Source organism: Perissodus microlepis, chromosome 10 (assembly GCF_051167445.1).
Source record: "Perissodus microlepis isolate ML-2025 ecotype Zambia chromosome 10, ASM5116744v1, whole genome shotgun sequence".
NCBI lineage: Eukaryota > Metazoa > Chordata > Actinopteri > Cichliformes > Cichlidae > Perissodus > Perissodus microlepis.
This window is the reverse complement of record NC_140470.1, coordinates 28836928-28862213: the sequence shown is the minus strand read 5'-3', so window position 1 is coordinate 28862213 and position 25286 is coordinate 28836928. Positions and strand designations below refer to the sequence as shown.

Below are 25286 nucleotides of genomic sequence, written 5' to 3'. Positions count from 1 at the left end.
GTGAATAGAGGAAAGTATCCAAGCCTTCATCTAGAAACTTTAGATGTGGAAATAACGGAGCTGTGCCACCTCTTGCGATGCAGCATCTCCTGTGACCTTGGAAGCAACAGTAATATCTTGTGTAGACTGCCTAAGTGGAGACAAGCAGCATTTTTTTTCTCTTGGTTTAATTCTCTGAAAGGCTCTGTTCAAGGTTTCCCCCTGCTTACCCACATGGAAAAGAAATAGTAAAAACTTATAAAAGACTTGCATAAGATGTGGCCTACTTCATATAGTGAATCATATAAGGCTTATATGATTCACTCATGAAAGTGGCCACTTTCATATATTGTTTTAGTAAGTATCCAAAACATACAAGTTTCATTTATAGAATTTTTCAAGGGATTTTATATCTGTTTTCACTCTTGTATGCTTTTCATTCAAGTTTCACACAAGACAGATACAAACTTTATAAGATTTATATATATCTTTTCCATATGGGAACTGCTAATCAAAATGTTAATTATGCACTTTAATTGTAGAAGTTATTATAATTAACATTTTATATCTTTGTTTTTCTGGATTTTTCGTTGATATTTTCTCTCCATAAAACTGGAACGACCATAACTTTCCTTATTTTAAATTTTCATTTATGAGCCGAAAATACCAATACTGACATAGGAAAATAGCTAATTATCGGCCAATACATCAACCTCCCTGATATATTGGTCAAAGGTACAAAGGTTAGCTAATAACTTTCTCAAAATATGGAAAATACTGGGCCCAAAAAACAAACTGGTGGCAGGCAAAATGCCAAACTGTGGCTTTAAAATGTGGAAACATTAAGTAGCCTTTAGATTAACAAAAAATGTCTCTTTCAGTATCCCTTGACACTGTCCATTAGAGGGTATTTAGCCATGTGCTGCAGCAAGCCCAAGATTCCCTGTGGTCTGTTGCATGAGGCTAAATAAAGCAAATCTGCTCATTTGTCCTTTAAGTCACAGTTATGACATCTCCCAAAGTTCATATAAAAGCAACAAGTTGATTAAAAAGTCAGGAAACAGGCCCAGGGTCAGCCCCCTCCATCTGTCACATTATGTGCTGCTCAGCCTTACCCAGCTGCCACAGACACCGCTGAAGATGACCACACAGAGTCAACCTTGACTAACTGATTATCGTCCTTTTAAAAGGGACAAAAATAAAGCACAAGTTAGATACTGGAGGTAATAGCCACTGTGCAAGACGATCATAAAGAGGCAGAGTTAAAGAGGCCACGGAAAGCAGGGAGAGATGGGGGGATAATTGGGAGGAGGAGGGGGAGGGACGGGAGGAAGCTGTGGAGGTCTCATTGTGTGCAGCTGATGAATAGTGGGATTCAGATGGTGGTGGGAGGTGGCCAAGCACAATAGTGAAAGTAAGGGCTGTGTTTCCAGTTTTCCTTCTGCCGAGGATCCTTTTACCCTCACTGTGCTGTTGCCCCAGCAACCCAAATCATGGGTTAGCTCAGGTTTTAAACACCACCTTGGGTTTGCTGGCTTAGATCACATGTTGCATTGTTTGGATCTGTGTATCCTGTGATTATTACACTATGATTAGTCACGCTTTTCTTTAAGAAGTGGGGGTTTTCATGCCCTCGCAAAGTTGCCCATCCACGTAGAAGGTTGTAATGTAGATATAGGCTAGCCATTTTTATGGTATGTGTAGGAAGAAACAGCAGGAGAGCAGCATCATAGAGGTTTGCACTCTATTACGTAACGTTACGCTAACAGGGTTCAGTTTATTTTTAACTGCAACGTGTCCCGTGTAGTACTTGGCTTGATCACAGGTCTTTAATTTTTGCACAAAATGAAAATGAAAAGTGAAATTAGTGACTTTTTAAAATCTGTAATAGTCGGCATTGATGTCTGCATAAAAAAAATCCAGGCTATAGATGCTGGATTTTTTAAGATTCAAAATTCAAGATTCGTTATTCGTCACATGCATAGCAGTGAAATGTAACCTGACACGCTCCTCGACTTGTGCAAAAGGGGGAGAGAAGAAGAACATTATATATTATATACATTAGGTGAATGTGCAGTAGCAGCATTGTATGCAGCAGGCAGGTGAGTTTTGTACTTTTTAAAAATGTCTTAACCTCCATGAATATTAACCTTACTTTTTTCAGTCCAGTGAGGTCATGTGATTGTTAAAGACAGATGACTTTTCAAGACTGACCTTATGGACGTTTGTTTCACCACTGAATAAAATAAAAACTGCCATTTATGAGTCAAAATTTCGACTTACTAACTTTCAGAAAATAACTCAGAATTGAGAATCTCCTCAGAATAACCTAAAAATGATCTGGATTGGGTCACAAATTTTAGAAGAACTTTTATCCATCCATCTATTTTCTTCCTCTTATCGAGTTGGGGTGTTGCTGCGGGAGGCAGGGAACACCCTAGACCCTCCCAAATTATGGAATTTGTTGCCTTTGCACCTCTTTCATTTTAAAGACCCACCTCTTCTGCTTTTCTTTAACCCAGTTTGATACATTGATGCAATTTTTACGCTTTTATTCTTTCATTCTTTTACTCATGGTTATTTGCGTTTTTGTTCTGCATTGTTTTATTTTATTTTGTCATTTTTATGTATTTGATATTAATTTTACTTTATTCTGATATATTTTTATTTTATGATCAGCACGTTGTTCAGTGCTTATTGTTTCTAAAGTTCTGTATAAATAAAGTTGGCTTGAGAGATTGACATCATCACAGGGATAACAGAGAGACAGATAACCATTCACTCTCACAGTCATACTTATGGTCAATTCAGAACCACTGAGATAACCTAACACATGCATGACTTTAGACTGTGGGATAAAGCTGGAGTACCCTGAGATAACCCACACGAGCACGGATAGCGTGCACAGAAACTGTTGCCTCAGAATTTCTGTGAGGTAACAGTGCCAACCACAGCATCACCGTGCCGTCCCCATTCTGTCTCATACCTTCCAAAAAACATATCCAGTTAAAACAGGACGTCATCGTGAAGTTCTCACAAAAATGTCACATACTAATTTGGATCCAAATATCCTTTTGGATCATGTCACGCACGCTGAGGAGGGAATTTTCTGCCTCGCAGAGGTACACAGTCTCAGACAGCCCACAAGTTCATGAAAATGCAATAAAGAATCACTGGAATAATCCTGTGCTGTGAGATGAAAGGTTCAATTTCTTATTAAAACCTTTTTAAGAAATTGAAAATCAGAGAGAGTGTCGTGAATCACAGAGTTTAGGAACAAAATTCAGAAACGTAGCGCCGTCCAAATAAACCAAAAGCAAACCTTAATGTTGGCTGGTGAAAATAACAAGAACCATAAAGACAAGCCAGAACATTGTGCAAGCACACAGGCTCTGCAACAAAGGACAGAGGAAGAGTGGGGCTTAAAAAAACACACAAGTCATTAGAGGAAGTGGACACAGGAGGGTAACGGGGGGGGAAAGACCAAAGGAAAAGAGGGAAATACAAGCTGTAACTGAACCAAAGGATTAAAGGCCCACGTTATTAAGCATTAATAACGTGGGCTCCTTGTACCTGACCATTTTCAGATGGTTTGGTTTTTAAGCTATAGGACGCTTACCTGTGAATCAATAAGCATAAAAAGGCAATGAGCTAAAGGGATGAACTGGTGTTGTGTCTACACATAACAGACAGCTTAGCAAAGAACCCATTTTAAATGGTAACTTTGGGCCGTTTGTTACTAGCAGCCTGTTCCACAAGCACACAATTGTTTGCATTTCTTTAATTAAAGATAAGAAAAATGCTAAAGATAACAAAGTTTGACAGAGATTAAAAAAAGAAGTTTTAAGTACCTCCTTGAAACTTTGAGGACTCTGGACAGTGATAATGATCCCAACACACTGTAAAGCATACATAAATAGAAAGAGCACACAGTTGAACACTATCAGTCGTGGACCGGCTTTGGCAGAGCCCGGACGTCAACATTATTGAAGCAGACAGCATCCAAAAAAAGAGCCTTGAATGTCCTTCGGGAAGCCTGGAGAACTGTTCCTGAGACTACTTAAAGAAGTTACTGGAAAGCTTGCCTGAGAGAGTTCAGGTTGTGTTGAACAATAAAGGTGGTGATACCACATCTTGACATTTGAGCTTGTTAGAATCTTATTTTATTTGGAATAAGGAGGCTGGACTGCAAGTGTTTCTCAACTATCTTTGCTGTTCTGGATGTGCTGGGCTTCACAGTTCAAATGGGATAAAACACTATACCAGGAGTGTCCAACTCCAGTCCTCGAGAGCTGCTGTCCTGCAGCTTTTAGATGCATCCCTACTCCAACACAGCTGAATCAAATGAATGGCTTGTTACTGGGCCTTTAATTAACTTGATTGCATGCTGAAGAGGTAATCCAACCATTTGATTCAGCTGTGTTGGAGTAGGGATGCATCTAAAAGCTGAGGGACAGTAGCTCTCGAGGACTGGAGTTGGACACCCCAGGACTATACAATCAGAAATGTGGGTCAAACACAGACTGACTGATGGTTGATGCTGATGCTAAATGTCAGTTTACCCTGGGCCACATCCATTTTGACACATAATTGATTAATGACCATCGTCTGGTCAATACTTTCAGTTCAGCTGGTATATTTGTGTGAAATGGTAAATGGTGCTAGATGCCTCGAAGCCTAAAGTTTGTCCACGGTCAGAGAAAAAAGTAACTTTTTGAAAGGCATCCATCTTCAAGATGATCACTTCTTGACACTGAACAAAATTATCAGTCAGTCATCAGTTTTCCCCAGAACAGCAATTTACCAGAAGCAGCACATTCCTAAAAGCTTCTAAACTCTATAATCAAGTTAAATCCCCTTTGAAGTTGTACCCATTTTCATTTGCGGCTCACATAGCAGCATATGGAAGCAATTGGGGCATAACACGCATAGAGCACAGCCACTGGAGCCCACAAAGCCCCGGGCCTGCTCTCAGGGTGTCGGGGAGACCGTCCTGGCACCAACCACTCCTGCACACAGACATAGATAAACACGCTTTTACCGGCAGCGCGGTGCACCAGACCGCGTGCCAACGGTGTCCCTCCCGGTTTACAGGCTGTGCGGATAAGAACAGACATCCAGCTCTTCTATGTGTCAAATAGGCGATATCACAGGGCTGATGGCAGGGTTAATCACCGGCACATCACAGATACCGTCTCTCTGACCCACTTTTCAGAAGGAATTAGACTATCGCCTAATCTTGCACAAACTGCTCTGTTGTGCTAGATGCTGCCACACAAGCTTTTTTTTCTGCTGGCATGGCACGGTCAAACAGGATGAATAGTGTGAAGGCGATTCTGCTGGACTGTGAATGAGGATGGCCTCACAATGTACACAGTGTTCGCAACTTAAATCAGAGAGGAGTGTAATGACTGTAAGAAGAAATGACACAGTTTCCATGCACCTTTTAGTTTTAATGCATTTAAGCACATTCTGCTTTTGTTATATGAATCCTTGTGCTGCTCTGCAACATGGCAGATAACTGTGTTTCTGTGTTTTTTCCAGGTGCTGCGCTGAAGCCCACCACTCCAACTAAAATCTCGGAAGAGGGCGACGATGTTTTGGGGGATTACACCGTTGGCGAACAGGTTTGGGTCAACGGTGTGAAACCAGGAGTTATCGCCTACCTAGGGGAGACCCAGTTTGCTCCAGGACAGTGGGCAGGCGTCATACTGAATGACCTAGTTGGCAAAAACGATGGTTCAGTGGGTGGCGTGCGCTACTTTGAGTGCCAGCCCCTCCAGGGAATCTTTACGCGACCCTCAAAGCTCACCCGACAGCCAGTCGGAGAGGGGAGCGACAGCCACTCCACCGACTCAACCCAGAATCAGACTCAGCAGGGTGGCGGCGGCGCCCCCGCCGGCCAGCGGGTGGTGGTACCGCTCAGAGAGGGCCTGCTCAACAGCGCCGTGAAAACGGGAAATGAGTCTGGGTCCAACATGTCTGACAGTGGTTCGGTTAAAAAAGCAGGTGATAAGGATCTTCGAGTTGGAGATCGAGTTTTGGTAAGTAGACCACATGTAACACTACCATTATAGCATGCAGATCATGGGGGTCAAACATAAGACCCAGGGCCCAGAATAGGCCCAATAAAGACTAGTCCGAGCCTACCAGAAAACTGGAAAACACAAAAGAAGGTATAAATTTTGGACTTTTAACTATTTGAACAAGTTTTAAAGCTTTATTTTAATCTTTATTCGGTAATTTACATTTTAATTCTTCCAATTAAAGCCAAAGAGACATGCAATTTCTTTCATTTGCTGTAGAAGCATTTCATTATCAGGTAGAAAATGAAATGTGTAGTTGTATTTGCACTTATTCTTTTATTAAGGTGCTCAGTGTGTAATCAAACTTCTTTAGACCCACAGAAAGGCGAGCGTCACTGGTCTGGCCCACAATGTAAAATGAGTTTAAGATCCCTGATGTACATGATGGTTTGCAAAGCTCTGTTGGCGCCACCATTGCACAAACATGTCGGGTGCTTTACAAGCCACAGACAGAACTGTGTTGACCTTCCCGTGTAACCACGTTCCCATTTGCCGTGTCTTTAACAAATACGAAGATAAATAATTTCCCTGCCCTTTTAAATGTGGACGGTTTTAACTTGATTATATGTAAACATTTGAAATTAACACAATTCCCAGTAGAAACTGAGCAGTGACTTCCTAATTAGTATTTCATGCAGGCCTCAGTAAAACTGGATTGATGCAGTGTAATGTGAGACATTGACTGATTCTCTGGGGAAGTTCAGTTTTTCCTTATTTGGTCTTAGTGCTAGGATTTAACCTTCACCCAACCTCTCTTGCATCTTTTTCCTTTTCCATCATCCTTTTCCATTCTCATCAGCACCGAAGCTGGTGAGAATGTCACTAAACCTCAACAGGAAGAATATGTTTATCTGCTTCTTGCATTTTCTTCCCACTGGCTCCTGTTAGTCTATACACTGCCTACTGTATGGGATTATCGGGTCACGTGGATTTCCATTAAGTGATGGACACAGGGGATAGCTACATCAGATCCTGCGCCGTCAGAAACGGGGAGCCCGAAAGCCTTCCTCCTGGTCAATATTGTAAATCACTCCAGATTACTTTCAGCACTTAAGAGAGGAGATACCACTGCTGACACATTGATCTGTGAATCCATCATTTTCCTAAGCCTCTCCTGTGTAATCCATCTGACTGCGGCGGCTCGGATGTGCTGCCATGCAGTTGTGTCACATTTGGAAGTACAACACCGCCTCCAAAATTTTGTGAAATGAGCAAAAACTATGAGCTGTATAATACACAGTGGGCCAAAATTCAGATTACACACTGTGGACAAAAAGTCTATTTTTCTCCATTAGGTATTGAGTTATGTGATAGTAGCAGTCGACACTCTGGGGGCGTCTTTGCCAGAGAGCAGGGCAAGGCCCTGACAGAACGCTAGAGTAATACTGAACTAAGGGCAGACTTTGCTGATGTGTGTTTGAAAGTTTGCCTCAAGAGAATGTCACACAGATTTTTATATATATATATAAAAAGATGAATTAAAGAAGTGTTTCCCAAAAGAGGGGACAGCCTCAGACCCTTGGCACCTTCGAAATCCGAGCACCCATGGGAAGTTCAGAACTGCCTCTCCTTTGTTAGCTTTAGTATTTAACCAGAGGCTGTCCCCAGAGGCCATCTCTGCTACTGGAGAGATCAGCAGAAGTTAAATGAGCCTTTTCTTCCAGTGGAACTGCATGTGATGTGGCTGCTGTTTATTTGAATAACTCCAAAGCCACTCAAAGGCATGCTAGTCACTGAACTTCTTCCTGTTGCACAATCGCAAAACCACTATGGTATTAGTAACTGGGCGTATATGGCTTCTTATTACTATGGTTTTGAGATTTTAGTGGATTATAGTCCATTGGTGTATACGCATTCACTTTTGACTCTTTATCTCTTTGAAGTCTACTAGGCGTAACTTTTGAAGCTGTTTTCTGAACTGAGCGGTTTCTGTCATAGCTACCTTGGAAAAACCTAGAAACTTCTCTAATGGTTGTTAAGACTCATCATTAAAGGTACAGGGCAGGTCGTCAGATGTCAACCTTAAAAGAGGGTAAAGAGTTTAAACCTTCATTCAAAACAGAAAAAAAATAATTCAGCGTTAGCTCCACCGATTGTTTAGCTGCTGTCTTTAGCTTATATTCCAGGCTTGGTCATAGACTGTAAATAAAAGATGGATGTTGGCACTGTGGATCTACACACTGCTTTTGAATCAGGTGTTCTGAAGCCTTCATGTTAGTACTTTGGCCTTTGCCATGTTGCTTTTTTGGATCTAGAAGCGACCACATTTTTGGCATATGGTTGGTGCTAGAATATCAGGAAAGGTTAGCAAGCTTGGTTAGCTAGCTAAATTCATAAACACACACACACACACACACATATACTAATTAAGTCACAACCTAACAAAATACTGTCGGCCTTATAAAGGCTCTGAACTGACAAACACAGGTTCGAGGTCCAGTTCAGTGAATTGAATTAGAGGCCTAGCAGACAGTTGCAGACTACAGCTTGACACAGTGTGTGCAGGCTAATGATAGGTTAATAAGTAGTGCATTAGCCATGAAATGAATAATCTAAAATTAGGACTTTAAATCCTGGAGCCAGCAGACGTAGATGAGAGGGGTTCTTTAAAGTAAAGCACTTATAATCCTCTCTGCAAGCTTGTATCCAGAGAAAGTAGAGATAAAAGGTGCAATATCTAAAAAGGCTTTTTTTATGATATAAAGTTTATGTTTTTACATGTTTTTACAAAAACTGCTGTTCTTGCATGGCCTTTTGAGACCCTGCTACAGGATAGAAATCATCCAGTAACCAGCTTGTATGATGATCTAGATGTAAGGCTATATGATAACCTGACGGGCGGGGCTGAGATAGATTTTGGTCACCCGACCGGAGATATCGCTAGCTCCGACTAGCGATTTTGCAAGCCCTGATACTTAAAACTAGCAAATCTGACACAGTGCACTTTTACACTCTCTGATTTACTTTCATGTTGAAAAGGTTAGCAGGTGTGCTCTAGGTGTGAATATATGTATGCTAATCGGAATGCGCAGGTGCCAGGTTGCTATTGTTGCTGCAAATTGGCAGCTAAGGGTGGGTGATACAGCCTCGAAACTATATCTTGATATTTCAAGGAAATTTGCAAAATTAGAGTTACTGTCACTGATGACAGATTACCTGAGTCAAAGTGTGAATATATGGCTACAAGGTGTTGGCTGCAGTATGCAAAAGTAGTGACGCAGAACTATACACAGTGTATTGACTCACCAGGACTCAAAGGTGAGAACAAGAGCAGCCTAGGTAGTGTTTTCCCTGCAACTTTTGAGTAAAAGTATAACTTTTAAGTATAGCTGCGTAATGGTCATGTTCACGTATGGCTTCTTCTTTGTATGGTAGACAGCCAGTGATAGACAGTGAATTCTGGAAGCATTCTGGAGTCCATGCACTGACTTCCATGACATAATCACTCCTGGTTTTAACGTAGCGCTGCCTGCAGGGCCTAAAGATTACAGACATTCAGTACAGATGCTCAGCTTTGTCGCTTGCACTCAGGGATTTCTCTAGATTCTCTGAATCACTGATGAAAAATATTTGTTTAATTGTTGCAGTTTCTTTCCAAAACTGGTGAAACTCTGCCTCTCTAAGATGCTCTTTTTATACTCAGTCATGTTACTGACCTGCTGCCAATTGCCAATTTGTTTACTTTTCCACTCTTTTGTTGCTGCAGTCCCAACTTAAAGCATGTTGCTGCCATCAAATTAAAAGTGAACTTTTTCTTAAATTGGCACATTTTTCAGCTCATTAATGAATCTTGGGATAATTTTGGCCTTTGCTAACCCTGATGCTAATTTCTGCTCCCAAAGTTCTATAAACCTGCTGCGGTCAAGTATACGTTTATTGTACCATTTATTATGTTTTAACAAGTTGTTCCTGCGGCTGCTTGAGGTTTGGCGTAAATGGATTCTTTTCGTGTCGCATCATGATGTGGCATAAAAAAAGTAAGACTAGTTCCTCGTTGATGTTGGGATTTAGTCGTGTAGAACGGTTTTATCTCGAATACCTTGGAGTGAAGCTTTCAGATGACTTTGAAAATAAGAGGAGCCAAGATTGGGGCTTATGCTGATTGGCTGCTTTAGCCCTGCTGGCATTTTAACACAGAGTCACTGAGACATCACGCACCCCAGCAGACAGCAAACCATCTCGGTTTAATAACTTGTGACACCACAGTGTTTCTTGGCACAGCTTCCTCTTTGGCCTCAGTGGTTTAAGAGAAGGACAGAGTCAGCTCAGGAGTGGAATATTAATTTGACAATAGCGGAGTGACTCACCACGCCTTATTTTAGTCTGTCCTTGTCTTCTGTTTCATGCTGAATCCAGCCATGTGTAAAAATATTTTATAAGAGACTCTGATGGACTCCAAAACAACAATTATGGTTCTTAAAATGTAGATAAATACAGAAGCATCTGTTGCTCTAAGCATTTTTCCACCTGTTCAGTGCACTGGGAATGGGAGTATTGTAATTGAATAATAGGTAAATAGATACAGATGGAGATTCAGGTAAATGAAATTAACACAAAGGAGATGAATAAAATGTAACCATGTTGCTTTTGTCATCTCTGACTGTAGCGTGCTTTCTCTTTAAAGGCTCTCCTAAATGCTGAGTATCTGTGCACGTCTGTGATGGTTTTTGTCATAAATGTGGTCACCAACTGTGAAGGACAGTCCTCAGCCATCGGTTTAGATCATCTTCCTCACAGGAAACCTACTTTTTTCTGACTGGAAAATACAGAATTGAGAGAAGTGAGTGAAGCAGAGTTCACATGTATTGAGTTAGCCTAGTCAAATATCTCATTTCTAGAGTAAGTTCAAACAGCTGATTAGCCGAATGATTGAAAGTGAATAAATAACAAGGTTAGGTGCTGATGGAAGCAGAAAGGAAACGTTTCTGTTTTGACTTCTATAATTACAAACTGGATTCCTGGAGGATTTTTGTGTTGAGTGTTGTCTTTGAACTTTTTTAATATATTTATAATGACAGGAGAGTGAAAATTCTATGCAAACAAAAGCGTAAAAGCATGTTCACTTACTGTACACATCCAGAAATATCTGCAACAGACACATCATGTTACAGATCGATCAGAGTGAACAGATTCTGGCTTACAGATGTAGGTCCAGTACTGGTGTATGCTGGCAAATAATGACCCCCCAAAAAGTAGGTTGAGGTAGTGGAGTGTCACAGCTGTGCAGATAGAAAGACTTTGTGTACTTTTCTTCTGCTTTAACTTTGTTTTGGGTTATTTATGTGCCTTTGTTTCTACAGCAGACATTTTCGCTTATTAGAATATACATGTCCCCCAAAAGCATACCACTTCTCTATATTCAAGTGTCCAGGTAAGACAGTTTGACAGGGAGCTTAATGTTATTGTGTGCACCTCTACGTTAGAGAAACAGAGACTCTGCTTATGCCCACACCCACATATTTACCGTCTCGACCGCAGGAAGGAACATCTTGAACAGAAAATGCTAAAATTACACCGTCATGGCCATAACTGCTGACATTTCTCATTAGAAGAGCATCCTGTGTTTGTGATGTGGAGCCTGACCAGCACTGGAGTTCAAGGCCATCATTAGAAAAGAGATATTTGAGAGAAAAAAGTACACCTCGACCAGTCTGTTTAGAAGCTTTTAAAGTTAAACCTGAGCACAAAATTCAAGAAACAGGGCACTGCTTTCATCTTCACGTCTAAAACATCTTCAAACACAAATATAAATATTCTCTTTCGCTCTGTTCATTGTACCAGCTCGATGGCTGTGAATGAAACTTGTAGCAAAATACTCAATAGCTGTGTGTCCCTCCACTGGCGCGGGGTTTTCGCTGTTTTAGATGCTTGTTTGATGCGATAACATGTTTTTTGTTCGTTAAGTTGACGCTTTTCCTGAAGCCTTCGTTACCGTGTTTACTGGACACTTAACGATAAGCAATGTCTTAATGATTGCATGAACGTGTTCAGTGGATCTTTGCAGACTTCTGAGGTGACTTTGTAAAATTCACGTTAGCAACTAGTGCATCGTTTTTCTTTTCCTCGATGCGTTTGTTGTCCTGCAGTTTATGGTGTGTTTTCAGGCAGTTGAGTAAAATAGTTGTGTTGGACTGTTGCACATGCTGTAAATCCAAAGTGTTCCCAAACAACAGTTGATGATCCGCTTTTAAAAGAAACATTGTTTCATAAATGACTCATTTATTGATTGATTGATTTGTGATTGTGAAATGAAGCAAGTTCAGTGGAGTCGGGCTTTCTTTGCATTAGCTGGCTTGACAAAACCTAAACCCCCAGTCAGAGATAACGGGTATCTCAATGATTGTTTTTAACTTTCTTTGTTAATCCAGGATCTCTGCTTACTGTGACTCTTCTTCTCTCCTTCTAGGTGTCCTCTTTCCATAAGTGTAACTTAATGAAAGTCTGCATGTGCTGTGTTTAGGGGAAGTCTGTAAATTGTAGCACCAGTTACTCACGTCACATATTAGAATTTACAATGAAAGCTCCATTACAGTAAAGTCTGAAAAAAGTAAAGGATCCATATATTTCCTGACTCAACTGCATCTTAAATAAGTTAATAGTAAGGAGAGCGCATCAGTAGCAACGGTCTCTATCTTACAGAGGCAAAAGGGATTATGGGAACTGATGTGTGAAATTACATAGAGTCAGATTTGATAATGATGTTAAAGACAGTGTAAAACTCAACAATTTGACACTTTGTATTGAATTGTTTGTATTTAAGTGTAACTGATTTCTTCCCTTTGTTGTTGTTGTCAGGTTGGAGGCTCGAAGATGGGAGTCATACGCTATATGGGGGAGACAGACTTCGCCAAGGGCGAATGGTGTGGGGTCGAGCTGGATGAGCCTCTGGGGAAGAATGATGGGGCAGTAGCTGGTACAAGGTATATACAAACACTATGCATGCCTCAAGATCCCCAAATTCCTGCTCTCTTCTTACCCTAAAAGGAAATCAAGGGGAGGGATGTGGATCCGTCCGCTCGGAAGTTTGTGCTCTCATCTGTTTTTCAACGAAACAGTTTGACATTCTCGCTCAGAGCTGCTCTGGACTGTTTTTTATCCTCATATTTACTCCTTCAGACTCTTGCTTAGCCCGCATAGCACACATCATTCCCCTTTCAATCATGGGAAATGTCTTAAAACATTTGAAATGTAGTTCCAGGCATTTTGAGGTGCTGGTGGAATTTTAGAGCCAAGCAACAAGAATGTAAAACTAACATTTTTTTAATGATACTCAGGATCCAGTAGCACACATTCTGCATCTATGCTAGATTTTTCTGGATAGGTTATTAGTTTGTTGAGTTATAAATATTATACAATAATACTTATATCATTATACCCAATATCAAATATAGATGGACAGTGAGGCGATAAAACCAAAACCACGTGTTCCATTAAACTTTAGTTAGAGGGGAAAATAACACTACAGCATGAAATAAAAACACAACAAAGGCGTGTTTGTCTTGTTTCTTAAATCTGTCATAATTTTATAATTTTTGGACCCAAAGATCAGACTGTGACCAATATAAAGTCTATAAGTCTATAAAGTTTTGTTTGTGAGTGAGTGTTGAGCAGTGACAGACTGTGAGGAAATGGGGCGTCCTGAACACTGCTGGTGAATCTGGGTGGTGTCTGTAGAGAGGGAGAGCTTACAAGTGAGGGGTTTTTTTTACAGGTAAGGTCTGACTTGAGAATGCAGGAGAAAAGAGATTGGGACAGGGTACCTGAGGGCGGGCGCGTGAGTGGCAGGGTGGTCCCTGAATCCACTGGGAGCCTGGTTGTGAGCTCATGACTCCTCAGGGATACACTTTTCAAGGGATGACTTTTCAAAGACGAGGTAAAAGGCTTCAGGCAGACAAGTTACCACCATTGTGGATGCAATGAACTGGCAGAGAATAACGTAGTCACAGCAGGCGTGGAAGTTCAAACCCAGGAAGACCAGCTCCACTCAAGGGAACAACACAGGGCAGCGCAGTTCTCCATCTGAAAGAACAAAAAACCTAAAGCCTTATAAATTCTTAGCTAGAGATACTTAAAGAAAGGTTAGAAAAGTCTTTGCATTCCTGTAACTTAATGTTCTTTTCCTTGTTAGTTAATGAGCAGGTAAATGAAAATATACTCACTGTCCTCTATATATGACAAAGAAATCCAACAGATACTTTGCAGCTGTCACCATGTTGGCCTTTTGAATCTAGAAGAAGTTATTAGCTTAGCTTGAATTCTAGCTAGTTTTGTTAGCAAACTGCAGATACCAGCTAGTTAGCGTAAAACAGTAACAGAGACAAAATACTAGGATTTAAATAACCAGACCCATTTGTTATCTTTCAGTACAATTAATCCTAAAGCAGGTCATATTATCTATAATTCAAACAGATAATCTCATAAAAATACCATAAACATATTTTAGATTGACTAAAGTTAGCGGAGGCCTAGCTCATAGCTAGCTGGCGCCACTTCAAATGGTTTTTTTTAAACTTTACACACTAAAGAAATGTAAAGGGGTAATTATATAAAAAAAAAATCCCTCTTTGTGTAATATTAAAATTATGATGATCTGATAATCTGAAACATGTAAGCGTGACAAATATGCAAGCCACTAGGAAATCAGGAAGGGGGCAAACACTTTTTCACACCACAGTACTTGTCATGTAGGGGAATTGGCTATAGAGAACAAAACTGCTTCTGGTACCTGGCTATAAGTGTATTTATTTATGCTATAGATGCGGGCCTTAAAACACGGGAGGCCATGTTAACATGAGTCACTTTTGGATTGAGCCTCAAGTGGCCGCTTCAGGAACTGCAGTGTTTGTCATTCATGCGTCTTCATTTTTCACCCTGGGAGGTTGTTATGATGTACTGTATGATGCAGCTGGCCTCCCGACTCTTTATTTTATTATTTTATTTCTGTTTTTATTCACAAACCAATTAAATGATGTTGCAGGAGCTGTAAGACAAATTTCCAATGTATCAATATTAAAATATATTCAAATACTGTTACTATTTATCAAAAATTCCCTTCTCTACATTGAGAAATGTAAATCCATGTGCCTAATACACTTATTTATATTCCAAAACTGAAAACCTATTGCAGATACATGACTGTAAAGCTGCTCTGTGACTTCTAAATAATATCCTCGTCCTCTTGCATCTCCCCCTTCTTCTCTTCCTGCAGATACTTTCAGTGTCTCCCTAAGTTTGGCTTGTTTGCTCCAGTCCACAAAGTGATCCGCATCGGCTTCCCCTCCACCAGCCCGGCGAAGGCTAAGAAGAGCAAGCGGGTGGCAATGGGAGTTTCCTCTCTGGCCCACAGCCCCAGCAGTTCCTCCATCAGTTCAGTCAGCTCGGTGGCCTCCTCTGTAGGTGGACGTCCGAGCCGTGCTGGACTGGTAAGACGACTGCAGCGCGCCTCAAATCCGCCCTTAGAGTGGGTGGATTTGAGGGCGGGAAATGCACTTATTTTCTTTCTCGCTGTTAGATAAGAAGGTCGACACCACTCTCATGTCTCTAAGATTCCTTTGAGGTCTCAGCCAGTCCTGATGTCTTGTCGTCTTTATAGTTTAAAGTGGACCTAATCGGCTGATTTTCAGCTTCATGTTTCTTTTGAGACACAAGTGGCTTAAGGTGAAAATTCAGATTTAAAAACTTGCAGAGCAGAAAAATTATCATATTTTGCATGTGTGTGGGGCTGTCGCTTCCTGAAATGACCATATAAGGAAATCCCTGCCAGCTGACATCAGCCAGAGCCAAGAGTAGAAAAAATGGTGAAGGATTTATATTTATATACTCATGCTGTTTGAAACATGTTTAATTCACATATGTTTAACAGTTTGGATATATTGTAACAGTATATATGGATATAGTTATGTAAATCTCTAGATTGATTGATAGATAGATGAGAGAAAGTGTATCGCTAAAATGCCAGTCGGGGGCTGTTGTATTGATACTTACCCTAATCAACGCATGCTTCAGTGAATGATCCCATTTGTCGATTTTTGGCTATAATTCAGCTTGCACTGCTGACTCAAATAACTGTCCTCATTGAGGCAACAAAATGAAATAGCCGTAACTATTGCACAGTAGCTAATACAAACCACGAGTTTTCATTGCAGGTCCACTTTAAGCAAAACAAAACTTGTAGCAAGTGAGTTTAGAGGAGGTGGGCACATTTTTTGTTACCTTTGGACAGAGCCAGGCTAATTACATGCTCCTGAGCTGAGCTAAGCTAACTGACTGCTATCTATGGAGTAATCTTTACCATACAGACATGAGAGAGGCAGAAATCTTCTCATCTAAGTGTTAGCAGGCAAGCAAATGAGAATATTCCCTAAAATGATCCCTTTAAAAGTCAGTAAGTAAACATGACCTCAGGGTTCATATGTATATGCATATAAAACCCATATCCCTGTTAGGCTTGGCAAAGCATCTCACTTCTCAGCTGCAAAATATTTTTATCCAAATATTAAAAACATCCCTATATTTTGAATTTTGTCATTGTCCAAAAACCTGCTTGACCTAACTGCAAAACCCCCCCCCCAAATAATTCACAGGAATGATTATTAAGATTAGGAACATCTGTTTATTAGTTGCTCATAATTCTGTACATTACAATGTCTGAAAGTCTTTAAATCTAATGAAATATCGTGGCCGCAGATTCAAACAGTAGGATGATGAAGTAGTTTATTGTACTGACACTCGCTGATCTGCCAAGTGGTTTATGTTTTCACTTCGCTGCTGTGCAGTGGGAGACTCTGAATGTCTGACTGTGCAGCTGAAAGTGAAGTCAGACATCTTGTTTCACGCACTGCGTCTTTAAGACTAATATCCTCAGCAACAGCTGGCAACTGACTGAAATGAATGGGACATCAGGGTATCTCGCATCGATTTTAGCATCTGGGTACGGGCCAGGTCCTGATGGCGAACACTACCCTTTACTTTCCTTAATTGTTGGCAGCACTCAATGGAACCTTTGTGAATTATCAGTCTGATGGCACAGCACAAAATTGTCTTTCCTAAAGACGCTTCGTCCCGCACAGTTTTAATTTTCTTAAGTGGTTAGAAAGCAGGCGCCGTTTTTAATTTGGATGGTGAATTATGGGCACAAATTTGCACAAGGATCTCTGATTCACTGTGAACGTATGAAGCTTACTGTGAGTCTATGTGCTACATAATAGTGTTGCCATCATAAAAGCATGAATTTGTTACCTTACAGGTTGTCAAATACACAGGTATATGACATTAAATTGAGCCTGACTGACACCTTTTATATAAAATATCTACACATAAACGTGCAGATGTAATGTTTTATGTGCAGAATGCTTCAATCTAGCTTGTTATTAAAGAAAGTTCCATAAATGCTGCTGAAATGAGATGAGGTATAGAGGGCTGGTAGAAATCCTGTCAAAGAGCATCCTCTAGTGGCCAAAGAGAATACTGCAGCATTCAGTGTGATTAAATGGTTGTTTTTGGTCTCCCTGTTGCAGATATTCCCAACCAGCCAGATATTTCCTCAGAGAAGAAGGACGTATATTTTTTTAAAGCCTTATGTAGCTAACAATTTAGAAAATAAGTTTAAAGTTTGCTATTATTTTTTTAATATGACTTATTATGAAAAAGCAAAGACCTGTCATGTCACAGACAGCTGATTTCCTGTGATCACAAAGCAGACGATGAAAACGATGAAAGTCTGATGTCAGAAGCATCAAGATGTTGGATTCTGTTGGATCTGAAAGGGACCTGTGCGGCTAACAGGATAAACGATGTTTCTGAATGCATCAAGCCCAATCTGCATTTCCTTTCTGTTCACACTTTCATCCTCTTCTTAAAGTCTTATCTCCTTTGTCCCCCTCCTCCCCGCCTTTAAAGCTGACGGAGACATCATCGCGCTACGCACGGAAGATCTCGGGCACCACCGCGCTGCAGGAAGCCCTGAAGGAGAAGCAGCAGCACATCGAGCAGCTGTTGGCCGAGAGGGACTTGGAGCGGGCGGAGATGGCCAAGGCCACGAGCCACATCTGCGAGGTGGAGAAAGAGCTGAGCGCCCTCAAGGCTCAGCACATGCAGGTACGAGGAAGTAGGGAAAACACAGCTCGACACTTACTTGGTCAGGCACAACGTCATGTCTTAGAAAAGAGAGGCCCGAATACAGGACACTGGCAAATGTAATAGTAACGGTAAACAGTACTTAAGGAAATAACTTAAGGAAACATATGAAAAAAATCATAGAACAAGAAGTAGAAACACAAGGATAAATCCTTGTCTTATTTCACTTGTGCATCCTCAGTTTCTTTCCTCACCTCCTCTCCTCCTGCCTAACAAAGTGGACAAAGTGAGGAAGGGATGAGGAGAGAGGAGACATGACAAAAACCCTCGCCTTGGATCTTCATTTTAAGAGATTTTATCAAATTTCAGGTGTGGTTCATGTTCCACGTGTGATTGCAGATGTTACATGAGCCGGTTTAGTGGTCATTATATTTAGGGCTAGCTTTAATTAAATTCACAGCCTAGCGCAGCGTGACAAGATACACAAACTCCTACAGTTAGTTAACTAAAAATCACATAAATGCTTTTAATCAGTTGATAAACACTTGTTTGCAGAGACAAATATTTCTTCCTCTATTCTCACAGCTTTCGTATCCAGATGCATTCTAGGATTTTAGGCCTCCATCACGGCACACTGAGGTTTAGGGCTGACTGAGGGGTTCAAGGAGCAGAACAGAAGATAAAGACAGGAAGTAAAACTGTGAGGCATGGATTCAGAAAATTAGGCAGAAATGTGAGGAAAAAAAACTGCACAACACAATGAAAACTAAAGAGACTATAACCATTTTAATACAAGGAATGTAGTTATATAGCTATTTTACAACTGGAGATAGAACAAAAACAAAAACCTACAATAGTCTGTGTCAGAAGGGGCAGGTGGGGTGGTTATACTTGAATTTTACTTAAAATTTATTTATGTTAATGTTGCTGTCTGGTTGATTTCATGGGAAACAAAAGCACAGTTTGGGTTTAAAAAAAAAATCACCATTTCACACACTTTTAAAGGCAGTCGCCCATTTACAGCCAGCTTCTCTGACCACAATTAAGCACATAGTAATGGTCACAAAAACCGACCCCGCATCATCTCGTTTCACGCTGCCCACACTGTGAAAAACGACGCCAAAGGGGCTTTTACAACGTGACGCCTGCGTGTCCTGACTGAGCGTCTGTATGTGACGACTTGAGAGGGAGAACGGGTGGAAAAGGAAAAACCTTTGTGGGTGTGAAAAAATTTAATTTGTGTCTCCTGTTTGCAGTATGTGACAGAGAACGAGAATGGTCTCCAGCAAGTCAAAGCCATGCTGGCCAGCACACAGAAGGATAAGCTGGAACTGGCCAATCAGCTCGAAGAAGAAAAAAGGTAATCGCTCACACATCATTCAATTCAGTTTTATTTATATAGCACCATATCACAACAACAGTCGCCCCAAGGCGCTTTATATTGTAAGGTCGACCCTACAATAATACATACAGAGAAAAACCCAACAATCATATGACCCCCTATGAGCAAGCACTTTGGCGACAGTGGGAAGGAAAAACCTTTTAACAGGAAGAAACCTCCAGCAGAACCAGGCTCAGGGAGGGGCGGGGCCATCTGCCACGACATCATGGGCTCACTTTCACACAACAGTGTTGCCACATAGTTGAAATATTCATTATTGGTAAGTGTTATAGAGTGATCTCACATGATGCTCTTTTAGCTAATAATCTGGGATTTGCTTTCATTTTTATAAATATTATGAGATGATTGAGTTGCTTAGCTTAGCATTAAGCCTAGAAGCAGGAGTAGATATCCTGGCCACAAAACCCTCTCCCTGCGCACTCTCCCTCTAAACAGCACCTTAAAAAAAACCTTAAGTGGAAGTGGATTACGAAATTCCAACACTGAGTTTTGTGTCCAATATGGAGAAAGCTCCACACGCCTAGTAAAATATTTCTTTCGCATTTAGTTTTAGTTTTCAAATTCACTTTTTGGTGATCAAAATATCTATTCTTGATTCCTTTGGATAGAGGCGATACTGTCCCAAAGCTTCCTGATGTGTTTTTATCGTACTCCTGAATTAGTCGCCCTCATCAGCCCCAAGTGGGACTCCTCGTTGTCACGGAGACACAAAGTTTAGGGTTTTGATCCATATCTCAAAGCTCAGGAAATGACTTAGCTTCCTGAGGTTACCAAGCAGAAACTGTTTCTGCTCCTAAAGTCAGATATTATGCATACATGCATGTGACGTGTACAGAGGACAAAAAGCAGGTAAATGCAGGCTAATCTTAGCTTCCTTTTAAATATGAATAAAAACAAATTGCTTAGAATGTTTGAACTTTTCCCGGGAGACGAATCTGTCTGGTCCGTCTCAACCAATATGACAAAAATTGTTCTCTCTCTTCAGCAAACTGCTGTGATTGTCTGCAGTGCCGGTCGCTCCCTGGACACTGTGTGAGACTCGAATACTGCTCAGCTAATTGCCCCTTCTTTATTTCCCATAACTCTTTTACAGGAAAGTGGAGGACCTGCAGTTCAGAGTAGAAGAGGAATCCATCACCAAAGGAGACCTGGAGGTATTTATCAGAATTAATAGCTGAATGAAAAAAGCGTATGTGCCTCACAATGTGAATCACCGTAATATTACAGGTCCGTGTTAGTCACAGGAGACTCTGTTTTCATGCTTTGCAACCCTGAAAGCTCTGTCAGCGTAACGCACATCCTGGACATCGGGACAGAAAGGAAGAGGAAAGGGAAGAAAAAAAGCATCTGGGTGCACAAAAGAAACCTTGATGTGATAATGTGCAGAGTTCCTGAATTCCACATACGCGGCTATATAAATACAGAGAGGTCAGACTGGGTTTCTAGTTTAACAGGGTGTGCGGGTCGGGATGTCCTCAGCTGATGTCTCATGAGTGGTGATAGCACAGAAAGACAATATTTTAAAACTGATATAAAACACGAGACACACAAGCTTTGTGTAAAACAGGAGTTATTTTTAGTCAAATACTTTGATACTTGATTAGCGTGTGTGTAACAACTCCACACGAATCCAAAGCTCAGACGGCTTTTTTCCCTCCACATGTATATGCATAGTGTCATAGACAGCAGATATTCTTAATATCCGCTGTTTTGAGCACAGCTGCTGTTCAAACCTTTTGTTTGTGAGGCACAGCCAATCAGAGGACAGCTGGCTTAAAGTAAGGAGAAGCTAAAACAGCTTGATTCAGGCAGAAAACAAACTTAGAGGCTGAACCAAGGTGCAGAATAAGATAAATAAGGGAAAGTTATGTGCAAAATGATTTAATAGAGTTCAAGAATAAAACTATGTAGTTGGATGATGATAATAATAATAATAATAATAATAATAATAATAATAATAATAACAATAACAGGCTCAAAAAGGTGAACATATTTGTTCACTTCAGGACTGAAAGTTTTATTCCAAACAATTTTATCTCTTAAAAAAAATGCAGATCACATTTCAAAAATTATGCGGGTCTTTGTTGTCACATTTAGAAAATACCATAATGTTTCCACAGTGAGTGGAAGCCATGTTTATTTGCCAGTCACCATTAATAGGCTTAGACATGCTCAAAGTGCAATTAAGACGTTATCTCCTGTAACAGGGGAAAAGAAACTGTGAATACCATTGTACCGATTGGTTAAAGGATGAGGAACCTACAGGGATAAGTTGTATTTTTTCCCCACTCTTTGGATAAAGTACTTGTTTTTTTAATATATTTGCCTTTCATTCTTTCAAAAGATTTGTTGACAACAATAGGATGAAATTTCAGCCTTGACTAAGAAATCAGATGTTTAACAGTCATAAATGTGACTCTTAATGCCAATCATGTTTATTTACTGTGTTAGACATAAAACAGTGTATATGAATGCAATCAAACCATGTGTTTTAATGCTTTTTCATGGTTTGCACAGTCTGAGCTGCTTAATGCATGACGTGCATTAAGCAGCTCAGACTGACGTGTCTGTGAGCCATCTGCAGGTGCAACTCTTGTGTTCTCTGGTCATGTACCTGTGACCACAAAGTTGTCCTTAACTGCAAATTGCACTTTCTGTGAAAGTGAAACGTAACCTCAGATCTCCTCCTCAGCTTGTGCACCCTGCTGCCGTCTGCAGAGCTGCCCTTTCATCATCAGCTGTCAGCCGTTTTGATCACCTTCTTTGATCTGTATGGGTCTCTTTTTCCTTTCAGCCTCCCTTTTCTTTCTTCTTTGTATCTCTCTTTGTCTCTTCCCGTAGACTCAGACGAAATTGGAACATGCCCATATTCGTCAGCTTGAGCAGAGCCTGCTCCTCGAAAAGTCGAGAGCAGAGACGCTCCACAAAGAATTAGAGAAGCGGAGGGTAAAAAACAAAAATACACAAGCAAACCTTTGCCTGTGGCCACTGTCCCGTGCGCTTCTGCACCTGTTTGCTTCTCTGTTGATGATAACTCACATATCCCACCTGTGGCTGTGTCCAAATGTAGTTTAGATATATGCAAAACATACTTACAGTCAGTACGCCTCAGTATACCGGCCCCATGTGACTACACTACAAGTATTGTGGGCAGGAGGATAGGCCCCCAGCATGCAGATGCACGCTAACAGGTACAGGTGTGAACTCCACAACAGTCACAGAATAGAATATGAGGATAACTTCACCAGAATAATTTCAAATGACTCATAACTCTGTCGTTGAGACTTGTAATGAGTGTAGCGAGCTGAGTGAAGTGTTGTAGTTTAATGGATTAGGCTGATGTTTAGTCCAAATCCCATAAAAAAAAAAGACCAAAACCGACAAACAGGCCCAAACTTTTGGTTCCACTGATGGCTTGACTCGTTTAAAAAAAGTTAACATAACTATCTTTGTAAAATCAAACTATAAGTAAGTACTGTTATAATCTGGAAAAGAACTAGCTTTAGGGGTTAACATAAAAATTTATTTATAAAAATATAAATAACAATGCAACGCAGGGCCTCTTTGCAGTTACATGGTCCAAACCTTTCCCATTGCAGCCCACTTGTTGTCATGTGGGCATGAAGCCTTCTTTAATGGCTTTAAGCACTTTAATTTTCAGTGGGATCTATTTAATAAGTGGTCAAATCCAGTAAAAACCTCTTTAAAAAGTCTGGTAACTTTGACTTTTCTCCCTGTACTTATACTGTGCATACACAGTTTTGCTTCATTGATGGCTCAGCGTGCTAGCCTGATCAATGAAACTGCACGTAATGATCGAGGGGGTCATTGTACGATCATATGGTGATAAATTGCAATAATAAATCACAATGGATTCCCTCCTTTTGCAACTGTAATGAGGTCTGTGTTGTACAAAGCTCTCATATTTTATTGAGTATGACTTCAAACTAGCACCTGAGACCTTGATCTCTGACCTCAGTAAACACTCGTGATGAGTTTAAGTGAGAAGTAGAGACATTTTCCCCATAGACATGTATACATCTGGGCTTCTTTTAACAACCAGAGCAAGCGGGGGGGGAATGGCTTCACTTTTCAGATGTTTTCTGTAGTCTCTAGTTTGCATTCTCTTAATGTGAATAGTACATGCATGCAACATACGTATTTTTTTAAGCCTTTTAATGTGAATCAAACTGAAAAAAAGCACAGTTTGTGTCAGTCATGGCTGTTACATCAGCTCCCACCTAACTCAAACCCAGGATACATAAGGTCTTAGTAGATCTGGTTTTGGTCTTTTCATGGATTTGTTTATAATCAATAATGTATCTATGGAATATTATCAGCTTTATTATTTAGAAATAGATGGGAAAGTAGTGGATATATGAAGTGTGTTATTTACTTAAAATGATAGTGGGTGTTGGTCACAGCTCTTCACATTACACGATCAAAATCATTAACCAGACTGGCTTCATTCCATCGCTTGTAATCAGAAAGCCGAGGCTCGCAGCTGCTTCAGCTTTTCTTTTGTGTAATGTTGCAATTAGCTGCCATTAATTTTTATTTAAATGGTGTTTTTCCCCCCTTTAAATCCAAAGGCTGGCTTTCAGATCTGTCGCCTGCTGCACTTTGAGATGTCGGGATGTATCACTCGAAACGGCCCCCTTACACTTAAGCTGTGGAGGATGAATCTCCCCAGGCGCCACACCAATTTTTGAGCAGTTATGTAATTAGTAACACATGAGAAGTCGCTAAATTATTTACGGGATCCATTACGGACGCTTCGATAAATTTTTCAAGACAAATCATAGGCGGTGCCGCCCATTTTAGTCGGCGCCGCTGAGGACGTCCTTTACACCACTTTGACATGCAGCACTGCGCTCCACGTAGACAGACTCTTTAATAATAGACCGCGGTATCACAAATCAAACCGCGCAAGCTTTCAATTTTCAGCCATCAAAAGATAACAAAACACTTTGAAATGCTTGGATTCGTATATGCAGTAAGGTCTGCTTCTGCCAACAGGGAAGATGCACTCATGAAGCGGTATCCTTGAGGTTGGGTAAGAGAACCAAGGTGAAAAAAAAAAAATGAAAAAAAGATTTGATCTTGTTTTGGCTTTGATCCTCTCTTGAGCTATCTCAGTTCCTGACTTCAAATCGACTTCAGATGCTGTTGAGGACATTAACCTTGCATAGACTCTTTTACTCCTCTGTGTGCGTGCGTGTGTGTGTGCGATGTCATCTGAATGCTACTCAGGCAGCGTCTCTGGTGTGAATCAGCTAGTAACTCTGGTCTGGTCAGCTGGGATCTGGGTTGAAATTAACATCTGTGCACTGTGCAGCAGGTCCTCCATCTTAATCTCAGTTTTTTTGGCTGTTTTTCCTTTTTCATTCTGATTGGAAACAAATGTGTGGAGGATGTTTGCAGCTGTGCATATGTCACTGTTGAGGTTTGCTGTATTATATTTGCTTGGCTGCTTCTAGAAGATCAGAGAATGGCTGCGCTCTCCTTTCATTTTCCACCTTTGGTTTTTGCACACTGAGCTCCACAAATGTTTGGACAGCGACACGTTGATCCTTTTGGCTCCTCGCTTTAATTATTTTGGATGGAAATGATACAATGGCTTTAGCATTTAAGTGCAGGCTTTCCGCGTTATTATGAGGGCAGCGTAATAATTCTGATGGTTTATTTGGACTTTGATCCCGAGTGAAATGCAAACCCTGACTGGTGCCAGTGTTTTCATGGTG

General features: G+C 40.7%; 1 protein-coding gene across 3 annotated transcripts in view; it reads left to right on the top strand.

The window, feature by feature from the left end:
• clip2 (CAP-GLY domain containing linker protein 2) overlaps positions 1-25286 on the top strand; it is a 50352-nt gene that overhangs the window by 7991 nt on the left and 17075 nt on the right. The window contains exons 3-9 of one of the 3 annotated variants that reach the window (XM_084940929.1): positions 5524-6023; positions 12861-12985; positions 15274-15487; positions 17964-18161; positions 19397-19500; positions 20636-20696; positions 22384-22488. In XM_084940929.1, the coding sequence (XP_084797055.1) occupies positions 5524-6023; positions 12861-12985; positions 15274-15487; positions 17964-18161; positions 19397-19500; positions 20636-20696; positions 22384-22488 (1307 nt within the window). Of the gene's footprint in view, positions 1-5523; positions 6024-12860; positions 12986-15273; positions 15488-17963; positions 18162-19396; positions 19501-20635; positions 20697-22383; positions 22489-24561; positions 24613-25286 lie in introns of all 3 variants that reach the window. The other 2 variants (XM_084940930.1, XM_084940931.1) reach the window with 2 other exon arrangements.